Below are 21,984 nucleotides of genomic sequence, written 5' to 3' on the forward strand. Positions count from 1 at the left end.
ATTGTCTCGGTTCAACACACTGGTGTAAAGTACATTTACTCAAGCACTGTACTTAAGTACAAGTTTGAGGTATTTTTTACTTTAGTGGAGTATTTCCAATTTTACTACATCTCAGAGGCAAATATTGTGCTTTTACTCCACTGCAATTATTTGAGAACTTTAGTTACTAGTTACTTTGTAGATTTTGATTATTATTAAAAAACATACATTACCCAATTTAGCCCTATATACATTTTGGCCATTTGCGTTGTGTACTTTTTCCACCACTGCTTCTACAGTATGTTAGCAGAAAACGTTCAAACTATATACTTATCGCGAGCCATACCGCCATCACAATATTCAACGATGTTATCGCAAAGTTGCACCGTTTTCCTTAGCCTGGCTCGCTAGCCATTCAGGGTCTGGTTACGCTGTGGAAGGCAGGGTTTTCTGAAAATCTAACCGGCCCAATCGGGATCGTGATAATCCAGTATGAACCAATAGCCAAAGAGTTCCACATTGGCCCCGCCCCCATTTCTCAGCTGCACTGAGAAGGGGCTTTCAGACTGATTAATGGAGTGAAACAAAATGAAAATTCAGACTGAGTGTCAGGCAACGTTTTCCTACTACCTAATGGAGATACAGGGTTTCTTGACGCCGGCCAGCGATTGGCCGGCGTGCTGCTGGTAGCAGGCTACTTTGAAGCGCTTGGCTTTAAGGCTTTCCTGCACACATGTGCTCATCTCCATCTCACAGCTCATGCATAAATACATAAGGTCATTCCCACACACATCCTCCTTAATTACACGCCACTTCAACGTGAAGCTAACACACTTCGCTACTTGATCTCAGCAGCAGAATATGAATATTTTATGGTCTTGTTAAGCCCACTGGTGAAGTAACTCGAAATAATATACTATTTTATTATTTGTGTGTGTGTGTGTGTGGGGGGGGGGATTAGTCTATGACTGTTAAATATTGACATGAGTATCAAAATGATAATGCTCATGATATTACTTATTAGTATTAATAATACAATAATGATAATACACAAGTGTGTGTGTGTGTGTGTGTGTGTGTGTGTGTGTGTGTGTGTGTGTGTGTGTGTGTGTGTGTGTGTGTGTGTGTGTGTGTGTGTGTGTGTGGTGCGTGTGTGTGTGTGTGTGTGTGTGTGTGTGTGTGTGTGTGTGTGTGTGTGTGTGTGTGTGTGTGTGTGCGTGCGTGCATGTCCGGAGGAAACCTACCCGACATTCAAATAGCAGACAGTCATCAGCGGAATCTCTGATGCTACGCCTCTCCCCCTCCACGTACACCCTGCCTCTGAACAGACATACCGCTGTGCACACGCACACACACACACACACACACACACACACACACACACACACACACACACACACACACACACACACACACACACACACACACACACACACACACACACACACACACACACACACACACACACACACACACACACACACACACACACACACCATTAGTCACTTGCCCTTGGGGGGACAAAGTCTGCATATTAAACAGATCACATGCACTCATTACTCAATTTTGATCATGTTGAACTTTTACAGTACAAAGTATTAACATGAAGCTGAGTGAGCTTTTTAAGAGACCATAGAGAGGTAGGAGTACACTATGTGTGTGCATAGGAGAGGAGAGGAGAGGAGAGGAGAGGAGAGGAGAGGAGAGGAGGGGAGAGGAGAGGAGAGGAGGGGAGAGGAGAGGAGAGGAGAGGAGAGGAGAGGAGAGGAGAGAGAAAAGACATGAGATATACAAAGAAAAAAAAACATAGTGTCAAGGCAATTTGAAATATGTAATATTGTTAATCTAAAATAACTATAATCTGTGTACATTTTAGAGACGTGAGCATTTGTGTGAACTTAAGTAATGCAAAGTTGCAAACGATGTGTATTGAGACTGTCTGTGCCCTGTTTCTCTCCATTTTCTCATGTCATGTGTTAATGAAGAAAGTGTTACAGCTGGGTTAACCAAAGGGTTTATCACTATGCAAAATACCCATTGAAGTTTATTCAATACCTTCACTACTTTGAGCTCACCCCACCCTGTGGGTGTGTGTTGTGGAAGGCCTATACTTAAAGGACGACTTCACCGATTTTCAATACTCATGATAAAATGGTACAATTTTTTTCTACTCGGTCTGTGTCTCAGAGGAGGGCTGTGGACAGTTCAGTGTCCCGTCTACCAGTGACATCATCAATGGGGAATCCAAGCTAATAGAAACTGAAGGCTTTCTATTCCTGGAAAGTTGCAATGCAATAAAAGAAGCCATTGTTCTTGTGTTAATAAAAATCGAAATAAAAAAGGTGAAATCTTGTTGGGAAAAAAACAACATGCCTAACGATGATGTCACTGGTAGACGGGTTTCTGGACTGTCCACAGCCCTCCTATGAGACACAGACCAAGTAGAAAAAAATGGTACCATTTTATCATGAGTATTAGTGAGGACCAATTATATGAAGATAGGTTGAAAATCGGTGAAGTCGTCCTTTAAGGGAGGGTCAGCCATGACATGAGCTGAGTCCGCATGCATGTCCCATTGAGAGGTGTATGTTCACTCCACTGAATTAATACCTTTAAACTCTCCCATACTTTGGAAACTGAATTTGTGTCTGTCTCATCATTATTGTGTTATGGGTGTGCCCCATCCAGATTCTGCTTTCACAATAGCATTTGACTCAGGTCAGAAAGGTCAACGGTCAGAGAAAGAGAGAGAGAGGCGAGGCAGGGGCGAGAGCTACGGTGTGCTACTGTATATGTGGAAAGGAGAGAGGAAAGGAGAAAGCTGTGTGAGAGAGAGAGGCACTTCTATACTGACGTTGGCATTCCTTGCAGCAGACTCCGGGCACGTAGACGGGTGCGGCGTCTGGAGGGCATTGGAGAGGAGGGCAGCTGATGGTCTCACACTGGACTGAGCCATTCTGGAATGGAGAGTTTACAACATTAACCCATTCAATCCGGGAACGCATCTGAACATATTTTTAGCTAGAATCTTTGCTTCTTGGGGATTCTACAAATGTCTTCTAAATCCTAGCAGTTCTTTTTTTTTTTTTACGTATGTTGCTATAGTCAGTGGTTCTCAAACTTTTTTCATGTCAAGAACCACCCAAAATGATATATATTTGGCCACGGACCCCCATATCAAAATATGTTGTTCCAGGGACCCCCAGAAGCAAAGATTTGAGTTACAAATGTTCGCTTTAAAAAATATATATTCAAAGATTTGCACACATTTTCACGATTTTTCAAAAAAATAGCAGATCTACAAGCTCATAGCTATGAGCTTGTAGATCTGCTATTTTCAAATAGCCAAATAAATCTCAAAATGACATGGATGCGCTCCTGGTCTTAATGGATTAAGCATTTGAACCGTAGTTTTCCCTGTCCTGGCCTGGGCATGTCATAATATCCGGAAAAAAATGCCTAGATTTGGTGTAGAGGGACAAGGTCATCTGATAGAGTTCTGTAATGACAGTTGTTTAATTTTATCTAGTAAAGATTTTCTGCCTGACAACAGCTTCACTTACAGTATGTAAGTGAAGCATGGCATACAACATCTTGGCTAGATCATTGTTTGTCTACTGCAGATGCTCATGCCTCACTGGATAATATAGAGATTCTGTATGGGTTGGCCACTTCTGATCATATACCCATTGCCATAAAGATTAATGTTGAGAATGTACCCCAGCTGACTGTTACTGGTAGTGCTGTTAACAAAGGGAAGCTGGTGTGGTCAAAACTAACCAAAGAGGACATTGAGAGATATTCTATCCTGTCAGACAATTTTTTGAAAAATACAGAACTGCCCAGGGATTCACTAATGTGTTTAAATGTGAACTGTACAGACCCGCATCATGCTACTGATTTGTGTGCCATGTATGACAATATTGTATCAGTTTTAATTGACTCTAGTGAGCCATTCTGTAAAGTCAAGGTTTTTAACCTCAAACCCGGTTGGAATGAGTTTGTGGCTGAGCAACACTCTGAAGCCAGAAAGGCCTTTAAAGTCTGGTCTGATGCAGGCAGGCCCAGACAGGGGGACTTACTTGATCGTAAAAAAGAAACAAATGCAAAATTTAAGCATGCCCTTAAAAAAAGCAATTATGATGACTTCTGGAAAGAGGTCAGGGTCATGAATAATTCTAAAACCTCTTTACCATCTGATATTGAGGGTGTCTGTGGCCAAGAGAAGATTGCTAAAGTGTGGCGGGAAAATTACTGTAATCTTTTTAACTGTGTTAAGAGCAATGCTGTGGTAATTGATAATGTTGATCTATCCCCAAATATGGTAGTCAAATCAGTTGATGTTTCTGATGCCATCAAGCTGCTTGACAACAACAACAAGGCTTGTGGACTGGACTGTATTACTGCAGAACACCTAAAGTATGCCAGCTCTAGGCTCTGTCCCCTGCTTGCTATGTGTTTCACAGGCCTCATGGTTCATGGTGTTCTTCCTGAATCTATTATGTCTGTTCTGCTGGTGCCTGTCTTGAAAGACAAGGCTGGGAAGCTAAATAGCATGGACAATTACAGACCGATTGCCCTTGCCAGTATCTTGTCTAAAATTTTAGAAAGAATTCTCCTAACTAGGCTGGAGATGTTTGTTCTCACTACTGATAATCAGTTTGGGTTCAAAAGAAAACATAGCACTGATTTATGTATATATGCCTTAAAGGAGATAGTTGACAAATACAGAATCCAGAATTCTACTGTATTTTTATGTTTTATTGATGCCTCTAGAGCTTTCGATTTAACCAGAAAATTAACCATGAAAATTAACCATGTTGATGCCTCTAGAGTTCTCTGATTTAACCAGAGAATTAACCATGCAAAGTTATTTATGAAATTGATTGATAGAGGTGTTCCAAGATATTTAGTTAGAATACTGGTCTTTTGGTATGCACGTCAGATGTTTCAGGTAAAATGGGGCAATTGCATTTCTGAACCATTTCATGTCAGTAATGGCGTACGCCAAGGAGGGATTTTATCCCCCGTATTGTTTAATGTTTATATGGATGACCTATCAATACAGCTAAATGGGTGCAACACTGGCTGTCTTGTGGGTGACACTGTTGTCAATCATCTCATGTATGCAGATGATTTGGTTTTATGTAGTCCATACAGTGCTGGCCTTCAACAATTATTGAGGATCTGCACACAGTATGGTAAAGACTTTGACATCAAATATAATGCTAATATAAAGTAACATCATGATCGTGAGAAGCAGAGAGGACAGGAAAGAATCCTTCCCTGCTTTTCAATTGTGTGAGAGTCCTCTTTTAGTATGTAAGGAAACTAAATACCTTGGACATGTCCTCACTGATGATTGGATGGACGACAGAGATATCTATAGACAATGTAGAAAAATCTATGGACAGGCCAATATGCTGCTACGGAAATTTTCTATGTGTTCTGTTGATGTTAAGTGCTCACTGTTCAGAGCCTATGTCACACCTCTGTACACGGCTCATCTCTGGTACTCTTACAGGGTGAGGAGTCTGCAGAGGCTCAGAGTGGCGTATAATGATGCCATGAGGTTGTTACTTCACATACCCAGATGGCATAGTGCCAGTCAATTGTTTGTGTCCACTGGTGTGCCTACTTGTGATGCACTTTTAAGACAATTGATGTACAAATGTATGTGTCGGCTTGATGTGTCCATGAACAGCATCATAGAGGCTCTAACCAACCCTATGAGAAGCAGTTATAGATACTCATCCAGGCTTAGAGAGCATTGGCGTAATAGCCTATACACTTTTTAATTGATTGACTTGGCGCTTGACAGCCGCCTTATGAATTGGTGTGAGTGGGGAGGGGTGGGGGGCGGGAGCGCTTGAGTGATGTTTTGTTTTGTTTTGATTTGTATACATTGTATATTTTTACACTGCTGTCTCTTTTTATATTATGTGATGTCTTTTCTTTTTATATGGACGCATGAGTCTGGAATAAAGATTATATATATATATATAAGGTAGCGTACCAAGAATGGACCCCTGGGGTCCCCCGCTCAATGAAGTATATAAGATATAAGTGGTTAAAAGAGCGCTTCACCCATTTCCAACCGGGTGCATTTCTCCTTTCCGACATGTCGCCTTTCCGACGTTTACGAACCCTATACCTAACCCTAACCCTAACCGCACGCGGAAGCCACTAGTCGGAGTGGTGAGATGTCGGAATGGAGAGTGAACACCTTTCCAACCATATCTTCCTATTTGGTCCTCATTAATGCTCATTATATAAGATGGTGCCATTTCTGTCTACTCACTGTGCCTTAGAGGAGGGCTGTGGACAGTTCAGAAACCTGCCTACCAGTGATGTCATCAGTAGGCAGGTTTGGTCATTTCAAACCAGATTGATGCAAGAATTTTTCATTATCGTTTAGTTTTAGATCGTTTTTTTTTTCTTCCTAATTCAGTTAGTTTTAATTAGTTTTTAGAGCATGTTTGCTAGTTTTTATTAGTTTTTATTTTTGTGACAACGCTTAGTTTGTATTAGTTTTAGTGTTAGTTTTAGTTTTTTTCATATTTTGGGTTAGTTGTCAGGTGCAGGTCAGGTTCAAACAGGTCAGAGCAAGTATTGTGTAATAAAAACTCAACAAAAGATACAACAATAGAAAAACTAAAAGGAAGGGCATTTTGTCTATATTTTCAGTTTGTTTTAGTTATTTTTTTCCTTCTTTTTTTTTTAAAGTTTTAGTTTTCGTTAATTTGTTAGTTTTCGTTAACTACAATAACCTTGATTGGCAGGCAGGTTTCTGAACTGACCCCAGCCCCACCAGTGAGACATACACATTGAGCATACGGAACTGGCACCATCTTCTAAATGAGCATTAGCAAGGACCAATTCTATGAAGATAAGGTTTAAACTGGGTGAAGTGGTCCTTCAGGAGAACGCTCCATGCTTTGAATCCAAACAGAATCATGCATTCCGTACCAGATTTGGCTAACAGACAGTATTATGTTATGAAACTAGGCCTGCCAGCACAGACTTCTGGAAAGAAGAAACATTTCCCTGCACATCATATATATGCACCACCGGATGCATCCAAGGGAATTTGGGCTCGTCTCCTAGCAACACGAGAGCGTTTGGGATGAAAACGGTCTATGAAGTCGGCAGCTACGTACCGCATTGGCTGAGGAAGCAAAGCACCAAAAGTAAAAGTAGTCATTATGCAGAATGTCCCCATTTCACAAGCTTTTTCCAAAACGTTTTCAAAATGTGTCAAAATCGTGAAAAGGAATAGCCTATCTACAAAGCTCACAACGCGTCTCGATATGAGACGCGTTGTGAGCTTGTAGATGGCTATTTTCGAAAAGGCAAAGTATAAAATAGGGCCTACTGGTTAATTGTACGTTAGTTGTTTGAAATGACCAAACCTGCCTACCGACGATGTCACCGCCCTCCTCTAAGACGCAGAGTGAATAGACAGAAATGGTGCCACCTTATAATGGCCGTTAGTGAGGACCAATCATATGACGATAGGTTGAAAATGGGTGAAGCGCTCCTTCAAGGTTTTCTTGGAAAATACTTTTGTACTTTTACACAAGTAAATGTTGAACACCAGACTTTTACTCGTCGTAACAGAGTATCTCTACATTGGTGGTATTGACACTTTTACTCCACCAACAAAATGTGAGTACTTCTTCCACCACTGTACATATACGTACCCAGCAGGAGCAGTTCCTGCAGCCGTCCATCCAGCCGTCCTCCTCTCTGTAGACCACTCCGTCCAGACTGCAGGTCCGCTCGCAGTAGCAGCCGTCCAGGCCCCGCATCTTCTCCTCAGCATGGGCCAACTGGACCACCCCAACACACACACATACACGTTTGGATTGCTATACCTTTCAGGACGGCTTTGAAAATATCTGAAAATAGCACCTTTTTCCCCCTCTACATGATACCTCTTTGCCAAAACTATTCGATCTACAAGCTCACAACGCCTCACACTGCGAGGCGCTGTGAGCTTGTAGATCGGCTATTTTTGGCTAAAGTTCTCCTCAGAAAAGGGATGCTATAGGGTTCAAGTGGTTCATGTATGGAGAAGAGCAGGATAATCAGGATAGTCCAAACAATGTCTATTTCTAACATTGCACTATACTTGTGGGAACATTTGACCCTCACAGTCACAAGTAATACTAGTGCAAACACACACACACACACACACACACACAGGTTGACACGCAAAAGGGAAAGGAATTCTAAAGGACACAGAAAAGTAGAGCATTTTCTGGGGAATCAGGTAAATGGGTTGAATGTTGCGATGTGGCTGCTAACCACATTAAGTCGATATACATGCACACACACACACGCACACACGCACACACACACACACACACACACACACACACACACACACACACACACACACACACACACACACACACACACACACACACCCACCCACCCGCTTGGCTTTTCACACAGGCAGCGATGTAAAGTAACTAAGTACATTTACTCAAGTACTGTACTTTTTTTACTTTACTAGAGTATTTTGAGCGTTTGAGAAGCACCATCATAGATACTGTATAGTACATGTATAAACGAAAGCAAACATAGTGTACATGGGGAATCCCCCCCCCCATCAAACACACAGTCAGAAGCCTTGTTGTGTACCTTGCTGGACGTCTTTGCCAGAACGTCTTGGAGCTCCATGATCTTCTGAACCAGACCATGGAAGTCATTACAGGTGGGACAGGCTGGGAAAAACACCACACCCACCCAGCAGCTCAATGTTATAAACCGTCTCACCAAAGACCAGTGTTGGAAAGCCACATGTTGTGAACAGTGTTGATTTTGTCGACTAAAACTATGACGAAAAATGTTTGTCGACATATGAGCTTGTATATCTGCTATTTTTGAATAGCTGAAGTATAAAATAATAGTTAAAGTGGTTAAAATGAAAAAGAAAAAAAAACTACGCTATGATGACTAACACTATGACTAAATATATTGATAATTTCATCAACAAATAAAAACTCAGGGGGGGGGGTCTTGGGGGGTCTCAGCTTTGTCAGACGTAGTGGGGCTCCATGGAAAAAAAACACATTGGGAACCACTGGAAGAAGACAAGTCGTGTCAAACTTTGGTAGTTTGCATTGAATGAAACGTTCTTGCATCGTGGCTAGGACTGCTTTCCTTCACACGTGTAGCTTAACACCTTGCCAACACTGGTGCAATTTCCTCCACCTATGGTGAAAAGTAACCTTGCTATTTTGTCCCAAAGTACAGTTCAGCGACAGAAAAATCAATGCTTTTTCAAAAATGTCCTCCTTTTTTCCTTTACATTTTGAAGGATGCCAGGAATTGTTTTTCAAAGCCACGTCCGCACCAAAGTATTTATCAAATCAATGCATGCTGACTCCAGCCTTTTCAGACAGCTGTTGGCTGCGCTGGTGTCTGGTCTAGGAGTGATGGCTTCTTACGTCTAATGTGTTGTCTCACTGCTGTTGTTGTCTATGGGAGTGGTTCTAAGGACCCACCGTTTTTCATTCTTCTGTTGTCTATGGCAGTGGTTCTCAAACTTTTTCATGTCAAGGACCCCCACAATGATATGTGTTTGGCCACGGACCCCCAACAGCAAAGATTTGAGTTAAAAATGTTCGATTTAAAAACAATATATATATAAATATATTCAAAGATTTGAAAGATTTTTCAAAAATAGCAGATCTACAAGCTCATAGCGCGGCACTCGGTGCCGTGCTATGAGCTTGTATATCTGCTATTTTTTAATAGCTAAAGTATAAAATAATAGTTAAAGTGGTTAAAATGATTGTGACGCTATATTAACTACTTTTGCTGGGGACCCCCTGGTACCCACTTTGAGAACCAATGGTCTATGGCACTGGATTTCAACATGGGCACTGGGTACCCACTGGGGTCCTTGATGTGATACCCGGGGGTCCCCAGCCAAAGGATTTAAAGTTAGGAACCAAATGGACCCGTAAGGGTTGCATTTGTACACTCTTTGATTGATTGATTGAGTGATTGAGTGATTGATTGATTGATTGAGTGATTGGATATTTGATTAGACAGAGACGAGTACAGTCAAACACTTTGTCTAAAAGTATAACACCAAAAAAGTCCTTGCGGTCTTGTTTCCATTGGGTTCCTAGGTATTCAATTCATCAACATATAAAATGGCACCAAACTCTCAGGGTTAAATTAACACTGAAGATTTTACAGTGGAGATTAAAAAAAGAAAAGGAAAAGAAAAATCTAGGCTTGTGGCCTAACGCACATCAAACAGGGTTTATTTGAGTTTAAAAAGGCTGAGAATCACTGATGTGTGTGTAGTTTAGGAGTCATGTCTGTTGTTAGCGAGTGGGTACAAAGACAGTGCGTTTCCTAAAATAATATATTTGCTCTATATTTCTCAGCCAAATGTTGATGCTGCAAAACAATGGCATCAAACATCCTGATGATGTGACACGATGTGTAAATTATGTAAAACACACATGAAAACACTTACTGCGGTTGAGATCTGGACACTGGGTGATATAGCCTTGGGGCATCTGCAGTATCTCCACATCTTGCATTATACCCTGCAGAGGAGGGGGGGGGGAGAGAGAGAGAGAGAGAGAGAGAGAGAGAGAAATCAGCATCAGTATCAGCACCAAGGACAGCGACAAGAGAAAGAATCAGCACCATGGCCAGCGACTTGTATTGGCATGGAAATTTAAGTAGCACTGGCTTCAGTGGTGTAAAGTAACTAAGTACATTTACTCAAGTACTGTACTTAACTCATTCAGTGCCTGACTTATTTCTGGCAGTTTGGCTCTGAGTGCCAGACCCAAAAATACATTGTTTAAAAAAAAGTGCTTAGGAAGCGAGATACAGCCTTTTTCCGAAAGATGTTAAACAAGAAGTGAATGGAGCAGCAGATCTTCAAATCATCATATCTTGGGTTCTGAACATTAAAACAAAAACAAATCATGACTTCGGCGACGTCATTGGCACCCTGGGCTTATAAAAGTGTGACGTCGGCGACGTCATTGCCACTGAATGAGTTAAGTACAGTTTTGAGGTACTTTTACTTTATTGGAGTATTTCCAATTGTCTATACTTTTACTTCTACTCCACTACATCTCAGAAGCAAATATTGTACTTTTACTCCACTACAATTATTTGAAAACTTTAGTTACTAGTTGCTTTGCAGATATACATTATGACATTATAAAACATACATTAACCACTTTAGCCCTGTTTTATACCTAGGCTATTTGAAAATAGCCGATCTACAAGCTCACAACGCGTCGCATCGCGACGCGTTGTGAGCTTGTAGATCGGCTATTTTCAAACATTGTTGTACTTTTACTTTTGGTACTTTAAGTACATTTTGATACCAATACCTTTGTACTTTTATAAGTACGTGTACTCAAGTACTGGGAAAACATTGAGGTAGAGAGAGAGAACGAGGGGATGAGCAATGGAAGAAGAAGAAGGAGGAGGAGGAAGAGGTGGGGAATGAGATCAGAAACAGAGTAATGGATGAAAGACAAACCAGAGACAAAAGATAAAGATGTGAGTGTAGGGGAGGAGGGAAACTGACAGCGTGGGAAAGACAGAGACAAGAAGAAGGATTGCAGAAAAAACACACACAGACACACCACGGGGGCACAACATGACACACACATACACACACGCACACACACACACACACACACACACACACACACACACACGTACACACCCGCAGGGCCACAACATGACAGAGGCAGCCAGGTAAATCTGACATTTGATTGGCTTGGGCAGCGGACTGTCAACACGCACACGCACACACACACACACACACACACACACACACACACACACACACACACACACACACACACACACACACACACACGTGTGTGTGCAGGTGAATTGGCTCACATACTAACATACTACACAAAGCGAGCATGTGTGTGAACGTTAGTCTGTACTGAATAATGGCTGTTGTACCTTGAAGTAGCCGTGGGCCTTGTTCCTCTGTCCAACCCACACTGACGTCTCATTGGGCATGTCCATCCACAGGCTGTCTATCACTCTCTCATAGATCCTACGCAGAGAGACAGAGAGAGAGAGAGAGAGAGAGATTTACTCATTGTTTATTATTATTAGCGTTTATTATTATAGCATGCAGATCTACAAGCTGACATGGTTAACCCATTAAGACCTGAGGCCGATTCATTTTTTTTTTCTAAAGCCTAACAGTTTTTTTTTTTTTTTTAAATATTTTTTCACGATTTAACAAAAATAGCAGATCTACAAGCTCGTAGCGCGGCACTCGGTGCCGCGCTATGAGCTTGTAGATCTGCTATTTTTGAACAGCCAATGAAATCTAAAGTGACACAGATGCGTTCCAGGTCTTAACGGGGTTAAAGTATGTTTTGTAACAATAATAGTTGTTTAGTAGAAGTAAAAGTACAGAAAATTGGAAATACTCCAGTAAGGTAAAGCGACCTCAAAATTGTACTCAAGTACAGTACTTGAGTAAATGTACTTGGTTACTCTACGAAGCCACTAGTAGCATAGTGTGGTCTATGGAGGGGGGGCTCACCTGTTGCAGTCCACGTGCAGCACCAGGTGGCGTGCGCTGACGGCCACGGAGAGCTTGTGCCAGCGGTCGTCGGCCAGGCCGTAGGGGAACACCTCGGTGCGGGCCCTCCGGTCTGCACTGCGGTAGTGCAGGCGCAGCTCGTTACGCTGCCCGCTGCTCTCCAACTCCAGGAACCTAGTGCACACACACACACACACACAGTGGTGGGGAAAAGTACTCAAATGTAGTAGTACTGCAATGTAGAAGTACTCTGTTACAAGTGAAAGTCCGGAATTCAAAATTTACTAGAGTAAAAGTACAAAAGTATTGGTATAAAAATGTACTTAGAGTAACAAAAGTAGAAAGTACTCGTTATGCAGGATGTCCCATTTCGCAAGTTTTCAAATGTATAAAAATCTTTTGAAAATAGCAGATCTACAAGCTTTATTTATCATATACATTCCAGGAATGTCTGTACAGTATGTATGTCTTTCTGTGTGTGTGTGTGCGTGCGTGCGTGCGTGCCTGGTGTGTGCGCCTCTTAATCGGCTTCTCGGATTGGCCAAGCTACGCGTGACGTTTGTGCGGCTGCTGTAGAACTATAGAGCCTGACCGATGCCAGATTTTTGGGTCCAATGCGATCCTGATAATGGAGAGTCCTATAACAGTACTTCTCTATCTTTTTTCTTTTCTAGCACAGCCAGTTTGAATAGGCATTAGGCCACGGACCCCCATTCGATAATATCTCTGTGACAACAATCTAATATATTCAATGAACGTTTACAAAATAAAATCACTAACAGCACCTTTAATTTGTTCAAACAGTTTATGGTCTATCGATCATTTCCTCACACACAGACTTCCTGTTGGTTTCATCAATTTAATTGTTGCTATATTTCCTAGTTCCGCCTGTCCTGGCATGAGCTGGATTCTGATCGATGTGTAGATGAGAACGTCAGGTGTGTGTGTGTGCGTGTGTGTGTGTGTGTGTGTGTGTGTATGTGTGCGTGCGTGCGTGCGTGCGTGCGTACGTGCGTGCGTGCGTGCGTGCGTGCGTGCGTGCGTGCGTGCGTGCGTGCGTGCGTGCGTGCGTGCGTGCTCTTATCACTGGCTCCTCATGGCCAAGCGCATCAATCTAATCCTTGAAGCCTCATACTGTAGCTTTCCATTAGGGTGTCTGTCTATCAGACACACATTTGTGCTCAAAAGAAAACAAACAAACTCATAGAGGGGTCCCTGCTTCATCTCTCTCTCAGCTAGGGGGTCCTTGGCCTGAAAACGTTGAAGACCCCTGCCATATAGACAATCTGGCCTGTAAACTACACAAAATGTGCAACAATAAAAGAAATAGAATTTTGACCATCAGGTCAAAATCTGTGTGAAACTAGAAAAAGGATTGTGTCATAGGTCGTGTCTAACCTAGACATGAGATCTAAATGTCCCAATAGAAGAACAGGGAGACCACATTTGCTTACTGTAAATCGCTCTGGATAAAGAGTGTCTACTAAATGCCTAAATTGTAATTGTAGATACAACCACCCCAATAAGTTATATGGTAACATACTCTACCATACAAAAGAAAGTTACATAATACAGCTTTAATCTGTTCAACTGATATGTATTTGTTTGATAGTTTATGGTCCGTCCTGTCCTTCAGTATACCGTGTGCACAGTAGTAAGTCATATACTGTGCACACGGTATATGCACACACAACGTATATACGCTTACACAAGGGAATATGAGTTACTGTAAAAGCTGTCAGTGCGGGTGTCAGTCACAACCCAGAGAATCAATAATATCCAGACAGCCTGAGCGAGCTGAGCGCTGCGCCAAGAGAGACACAGTGTCCGCTATAACGGTCTGAAAAAGTGGACACACCGGTGTTTCCTCGGAGAGCGAACGGCATCAGCACATGCCAGACTGACAGGGGGGGATTGAACGGAACGGACGGAGGGAAGCAGTGACGGGTGAGTGATGGAGGGAGAGGAGAAAATGTGGGTCGCCAAGAGGAACGTGTTGGAACAGACGGAGTGAAGGATAGGAAGTGGAGAGGCTTCCTATGTGCTCCCCTCAGGGGACTGCATGCTGCATGCCGTTGTTTTGTTTGCTGGTGGCATACTGTCAGTGGTGGAAAGAAGCTAAGTACGTTGTTGTGTACGCAAGTACTGTACTTAAGTACAATTTTGAATGTTGTTTTTGGTTGTTATTGTTTTTTGAGAATTTTCCTTTTTCAATACTTCATACTCCATTAAATTTTTTTCCTATCGATTAGTCATTAGACCGGTAGGCAGCGGTTCCGGTAGGAGACACAAAGGAGACTCTTTGTGTCTCCTACCGCTGCCGGTCATCAAATTATTGGCTTAGGAATGCGACAAAAAAAATAAAAAATCCATGAATTCAAGTCTCCAGAGAGTGACTAATAGATACGAAAAAAAGTAATTTTGGGGGTGAACGGAAAACTTTGGTGACAAGTTACTTTGTAGATTTAGATTATTATCACAAAACATACATTAACCAATTAAAGTCTGTCATTCGGCTATTCGAAAATAGCCGACCTGCAAGCTCACTTGTAGATCTGCACATTTTTTAAAGAAAGTAGACATATTTTGAAACAATTTGTGAAATGGTTCTTTCTGCACAATGCATACTTTATTTAATTTTTGTATCCCACGATTTTTGTAACCCATTTTTTTTACCCAGTGCCAATTGCCTAAGCTGTAATCCTGGCCGCTACTCTCCCTCTGCCAGCCTGGGAAGAGCCCCAAACTGAGCTCATGCTTCGATGAGCTCACAATGCGTACGTTAAGTATATTGTGATGCCGATACTTTTGAACTTTTACTCAACGAAAATTATGAATACAGGACTTTTTAAAAAAAAATAGATTATTCTTCCAGCATAGGGAACAGACAGAGTGAAGGAAGGAAATAGAGAGGCTTCCTCAGGGGAGCGCCGCTGCTATTGTTTAGTTTGCTGGTGGCATATTGTACTGTACGCGTTGGGGTTGACTGAGAACACTGGAGAGCTAAAATAGCACATACCACACATATTGCTTTTCCCTGTCACCCTGATGCTATTCCAATCTAGGAGAGGTGTTTTATATTTCGTTTTTTGGGGGGGTCTTCAAGAAGGGGGGCATCAGCCACAGCAGTGGCTCAGAAACATTTTCATGTTAATCTCACACACACACACACACACACACACACACACACACACACACACACACACACACACACACACACACACACACACACACACAGCTCTTACCTCTGCTCTGCATAGTGAATGGAGAGCAGGACTCCAGAGTTGAGGCGCTCCTGCTTGAGGGTCACCAGCACCGTGAACTCTGACCTTTGCCTCAGCTTGGCCGTGATTCGCTCAGCCACCTCGTCCCGAGCGCGCACATTCCTCCACGAGTCTGGTAGAGGAAGACACAAACACACACACACACACACACACACACACACACACACACACACACACACACACACACACACGTTAATATACTACTAGGAAATCAACATTTTAGGATGGCGATTTCATGGATTGATTTAACCCATTCATCATGGACAACGGCTCAAACCCCCTTCACCTGGAGATTGTGGGACGGTTTAGCATGAAGGTTAATGATAGATTTACATAGATAAAACACACACACACACACACACACACACACACACACACACACACACACACACACACACACACACACACACACACACACACACACACACACACACACACACACACATATATACCACACACACATATCCAATATAGAAATGGTTGCTGAATACAAGTACGTTGGAATATGGATAGATGACAAATTCACTTTTAAATGCCATATAGACGATCTGGCCTGTAAACTACGCTAAAAGATTGGTTTATTTCACAGGAACAGAGCTAGTTTCCCAATGGCATGTAGGAAAAGGGTTATTGAAGCAGTCTTCCTTTCTGTTTTCTTCATTCTGCTCTGTGTTTTGTATCTGGTGAACATTATAGGACTCATCACTGCATCCTGTATCAGGTACGTGCACAGATAGACTCTAGGTGGTGCTAGAGCGCCTGCCCTTTGCCCTCTTGACCAGAAGTGCCTTTTTGAAAAAAAGAAAAAAAAAGTTTTTTTTCCAGTTTACAGCAGGGGTCTTCAACAGGGGGTCCGGGACCCCTAGGGGGTCCTCAGAGTTACTACAGGGGGTCCGCCAAATCTTTATGTGATATGATTTTTCTTTTTACCATAACCACTCGAAACCTAGCATCCCTTTTTCTGAGAAGAACTTTAGCCAAAAATAGTAGATCGGCTATTTTTGGCAAAGAGGTATACAGTAGGTGTAGAGGGGAAAAAAGAGCAAACCAAGTAAACAAAAAAAAGTATAATTTACTTGAGCACCTGCCCCTCAAAATGTCTGTGCACGCCACTGTCCTGTATGATGGACTGGGTTGGCCTTCCTTGGCCGACAGGCAACATTGATGGGACTTACAACTCAGGTTACTATTATCATAACCTAATTTATTACACTTCACCGACTCTGTCAGTAAAGTGACACAAAACAAAGCCATAGCATAACCCTTCTAACTCTGCTGTTTGTCTTTCACAGATGGCCTCTCCCCCTCCCCAGATGTCTGGAACACACATACATGCCAAACAGACTTTCAATAAAGATTATCATTATAATCAATTACTTGTCTCATACTTATTATTTATCATGTGCAATATCATACCATGTTTTAGCGTATCCCCTGACACGAACACATCCCAAAGTCCTGTGACTTACAGGGTACAATGTAATTATTTACTCACAAGCTCTTAATACTTTTCATTTTTCACCCATGGACAGACGTAACCACTTTCACAGTTCAAAAGTAGCCGATCTACAAGCTCACAGTGTGCTATTTTTGCTACTTTTCAGTGACACTATCGTACAACAAAGTTGTACTTTAATTTTCGGGGGGAAAAAGAACACATTAAATGTTGAAATATGGAATATGAGGTTACTGCCTGAGAATGACCAAGAGGTCCCGGGTTCAGATCCTTTATCTGAAGAATAAAGCATAAAAAACAGAAAAGACAAATGGCCTTTATTGCTTCTCCCACGTGTGTGTGTGTGTGTGTGTGTGTGTGTGTGTGTGTGTGTGTGTGTGTGTGTGTGTGTGTGTGTGTGTGTGTGTGTGTGTGTGTGTGTGTGTGTGTGTGTGTGTGTGCGTGTGTGTGCGTGTGCGTGTGTGCGTGCAAGCGGGTGAATGACAAGATTAGGGAACAAATAATGTCACTGTCAGGCACAAACCTAGCTTGTATCTCTATATGTCATTTAAAAAATGAATGCTGTATTATCTTGTTGCATTTTCACCTATAATTACATGTCCAAAAAGGGTCACCAGGTTGAAAGTGGTTATGTCAGTCTGTGGGCTTTATAAAAATACATTGAATCCAATGGAACACAGGTTCTATTTCCCATTTCCTGAAAAGTAATGGTTTTGGACATACAAGGTTTCTACCCGACAGTGACGTTAATGGAGAGAGACAGACAGACAGACAGACAGACAGGTGGACTGTGTTAGGGTGGAATGAGCTGACCCAGGAAAGAGCCTCCTCTGTCAGGCTAAAGTGTTTGTATCCTCCCCTGTCACAACAACTTCTCCATCAGTCTGGAGCTAAACTGCTGGAGAGCTGACCACAGGAGCTGTGCACGTACGCACACGCGCACGCACACACACACACACACACACATCTAGGCGGCTCCATTCAGCCACGCTGGTCAAATGTACTTTATTAGGTCCAAATGTACATTATCGAAATTTCTAATAAGCCAATTACATGGCAGCAACTCAACACATTTAGGCATACATCACTGCTGCCAGTTTCCAGTTACCGGTATGGCCATTCTCCTCTGACCCCAGGCATCAACAACAAAGCATGTTTTGCCCACGGAACTGCCACTTGCTGGATTTTTTTATTTTTCACACCATTCACTATACGCCCCATAGATATGGTGGTGCATGAAAATCCCAGTAGATCAGCAGTTTTTGAATTACTCAGACCAGCCCATTTGGCACCAACAACCAAGGCATGTTCACAAAGTCACTTAAATGCATTGAGTTGCTGCCATGCAATTGGCTGAGTAGAAACGTACGCTAACGTGCAAGTGGACAGGCGTGCTGTACCTCATAAAGTGGCCGGTGAGTGTACAGTATATTCTTTCAGGTTCATTAAGGTCGGATAACTCAAGTCAATTTTGATTACCGGCACTTTTACTTGTAACAGAGTGTTTCTACATTGCAGCATTGATACTTTTACTTAACCCATTAAGACCTGGAACGCATCTGTGTCACTTTACATTTCTTTGGCTATTCAAAAATAGCAGATATACAAGCTCATAGCGCGGCACCGAGTGCCACGCTATGAGCTTGTAGATCTTGTAGAGCTTGTAGATCTGCTATTTTTGAAAAACTGTATGAAGTATCTGGATGTGAGATCATTCCAAAAAATGTCACTTCCGCCCGCCCTGACTATGGGATTTTCAGAAAAACGTCTGTAACTCAGTTGCTGTTTTTTTCATTGAAAACCACTGTTTGCAGCGGTTGGAAAAGTTGTGTCCGTCTGAATACACAGATCCCTCCTCTTACCCCTTCCCTCCGCCTTTTTTTGTTTTTTTTGGAATACAAAGTCGCCTCCACGCCGTTTCAAAATTCATCGGATGAAGGTAATTACGCTGGCAAGGGGATAACAAACGATGTTTAATACCTTGGCGGGTTAATGGGTTAAGTAAAGAAATGTAGTACTTTTTCCACCACTTGTATAATGTGAGATAGTAGCTCAGCTGTGTCATATGTCAGATTTCATCACTACAGCATCAAAAACATGCCTACGCTCCATAACAAAGCTGATGCAACATGATGTAAGCCTCTCCAGTAGCCTACACACACCGCACAAATACAACACGCACAAATGCAACACCATAGACAGTTCACATCTACTTCTAGACTTCACACACAGTGAAATCCCCAGCATGCATTTATAACCTTCAGAGATACAGTAGCCTACATTAACTCCCCAGACGCTTATGTCCATATTTACACTTTTCTGTGTTAAATTCACACTAGGCATTTTAACTGTGAAAAACGTTGCTCAAGCAGAGCTTCCAGGGTAAAGCTGACTGTTTTGTTGTCTCAGGAGATTAACCTCCATTTCTCAAACGTCAACGGTGTAGAAATGCCGTTTTTAACCAATCATGAAAGAGCACTGTTTAGACCAGTGATTCTCAACTGCTTTCATTCACCCCCCCCCCACCCCCCACACTGACAAACTATTGGAATTGTAGGCGTTGAGGCATTAAATTTAGTTTGCCCCCCCCCCCCCATCTTGAATGTTTTACAAAGAGGCACCAGTTTAATCTCGTCACAAGTCTTTGATCTGAACCAGCCCCGTACAATAACTGATCCCCGTACAACATCTTATCACAGATGCCCATTCCAATAAAGCATTTAGCACATTATACATTATACCGTTTTTAATCAATACTTCAATTCACAGTATATAGCCTGTGTGCTTGTAGTTAGCAAATGTGAACCCAACATGTTAATGTTACAGAGTTAGTATATCATTGTGGGGACATGAATGATACACATTGCCCACACACACACACCCACACACACACCAACACACACACACCTCATGATCCATGAATCACAATACCCTGAGAGAGAGAGCGAGAGAGAGAGAGAGAGAGAGAGAGAGAGAGAGAGAGAGAGAGAGAGAGAGAGAGAGAGCGAGAGAGCGAGAGCGAGAGCGCGAGAGATTTGTTCACAAGCCATCTGTCTTGACTTAACTGACAAATGTCCATATGGATTGATGGGGACACCAACCACCAGCGGCTTGGAGACACGTACACGCACGCGCACACACACACACACGCGCACACACGCACACGCAGGCTTTTTGAAGCAAACACCAGAGCTCCAGTGTTATGTGAGCTTCAGGGCGACACAACCCACTGCCAGACAGACTAACTAGTGTCAAGTGCCTCACCAGGGCCACGTCGGCTCTAATCCGATGAGAAGGATCACACACACACACACACACACACACACACACACACACACACACACACACACACACACACACACACACACACACACACACACACACAAACACACTCTATGAGCTTGTGGATTTTTTTTTTATCGTGAAATTTGAATTGTGAATTTGTATCTTTGAATATATATTTTTTTTTTTACAGCGAACATTTGTAACTCAAATGTTTGATTCTGGGGGGTCCCTGGAACAAAATATATTTGAGGTGGGTGGTCCGCGGCCAAATACATATCATTTTGGGGGTCCTTGACATGAAAAAGTTTGAGCACCACTGATGTAAAAACACAAGTTTCTCAGAAACCTGTTCGGATTTAGAAGGTATTTGTAGCTGCGTTCCAGCATTGAATGGGTTAAGTACAAGTAGCAGCGTCACAGTATAAATATACTGTGTCACAAGCAAAAGTGGCCGCGGACCCCCATCTCAAATATTTTGTCTTTTCTTCTTTTCCCCAGAAGCAAAGATTTGAGTCACAAATGTTCGCTTAAAAATATATATATATTCAAAGGTTTGCACAAGTTTTCACGATTTTTCAAAAATAGCAGATCTACAAGCTCATAGCGCGGCACTCGGTGCCGCGCTATGAGCTTGTATATCTGCTATTTTTGAATAGCCAAAGTATAAAAGGTCATAATTATTGTGATGCTATATTAACACATTTTGCTGGTTACCCCCTGGAACCCCCTCAAGTACCCCTGGGGGTCCCCGGACCCCACTTTGAGAACCAATGCTATAGAAAACCATAACATTTTGAATAAACAGCTTCATCAGTCCCTGCATAATGCCAGTGATGGGAGGAGAAAAATGCATGAGAATGGCCGCACAACAGCATAAATGTCACTGTAGGACGCAGAGTGCTACTATGGGTTCTTGCAGACACAATTGATGAGACTTATGTCTTAAGTCATTAAAGCTTTTCTGCACTTTCCTACGTGAAAAAACAACACAGGATAATATTGGTGTGCCAAGTTTATATACTGCCCAGCCTGGCTGGATCTGCTGCTTGCCATGCACTTAAATCAAAGTCCTTTATAACTATGCACCATTGAGCTAGTTCTCTCTCTCTCTACTGGCGTCCTCTCTGGTGTGCGTGTGTGCGTGTGCGTGTGTGTGTGTGCACAAATCACACGACCCACCCCCTCACAACCAACAACCAACCAATGAAATCAAGGAATGGCTCTCCTGGCCTATGGGACCGTGGCGTGACTACAGATCCCATAGCCTGTGGCAAAAATGCAGCGAAAAGTGAAAATTCTGCTTCCTCAGAACTTTCACTTGTGTGCAAGTTCAGATCGACTGCTGGTCAACCCACTGAGGAGAGAAATGAGGACAGAATGACAGAATGACATATCGATAGCATCAC

The 21,984-nt window shown here is 42.4% G+C and overlaps 1 protein-coding gene across 1 annotated transcript in view; it reads right to left on the minus strand.

The window, feature by feature from the left end:
- LOC311040125 (protein kinase C-binding protein NELL2-like) overlaps window positions 1-21,984 on the minus strand; it is a 104,058-nt gene that overhangs the window by 68,915 nt on the left and 13,159 nt on the right. Inside the window, exons 3-10 of the mRNA XM_084050207.1 lie at window positions 15,799-15,949; window positions 12,554-12,727; window positions 11,956-12,052; window positions 10,484-10,556; window positions 8,629-8,711; window positions 7,683-7,811; window positions 2,834-2,936; window positions 1,224-1,315 (exon numbers count right to left, since the gene is read on the minus strand). Of these exons, the coding sequence (XP_083906333.1) occupies window positions 1,224-1,315; window positions 2,834-2,936; window positions 7,683-7,811; window positions 8,629-8,711; window positions 10,484-10,556; window positions 11,956-12,052; window positions 12,554-12,727; window positions 15,799-15,949 (902 nt within the window). The remainder of the gene's footprint in view (window positions 1-1,223; window positions 1,316-2,833; window positions 2,937-7,682; window positions 7,812-8,628; window positions 8,712-10,483; window positions 10,557-11,955; window positions 12,053-12,553; window positions 12,728-15,798; window positions 15,950-21,984) is intronic.

The sequence above is a fragment of the Gymnoscopelus microlampas genome (genome assembly GCF_963454915.1).
Source record: "Gymnoscopelus microlampas genome assembly, chromosome: 23".
Classification (NCBI taxonomy): domain Eukaryota; kingdom Metazoa; phylum Chordata; class Actinopteri; order Myctophiformes; family Myctophidae; genus Gymnoscopelus; species Gymnoscopelus microlampas.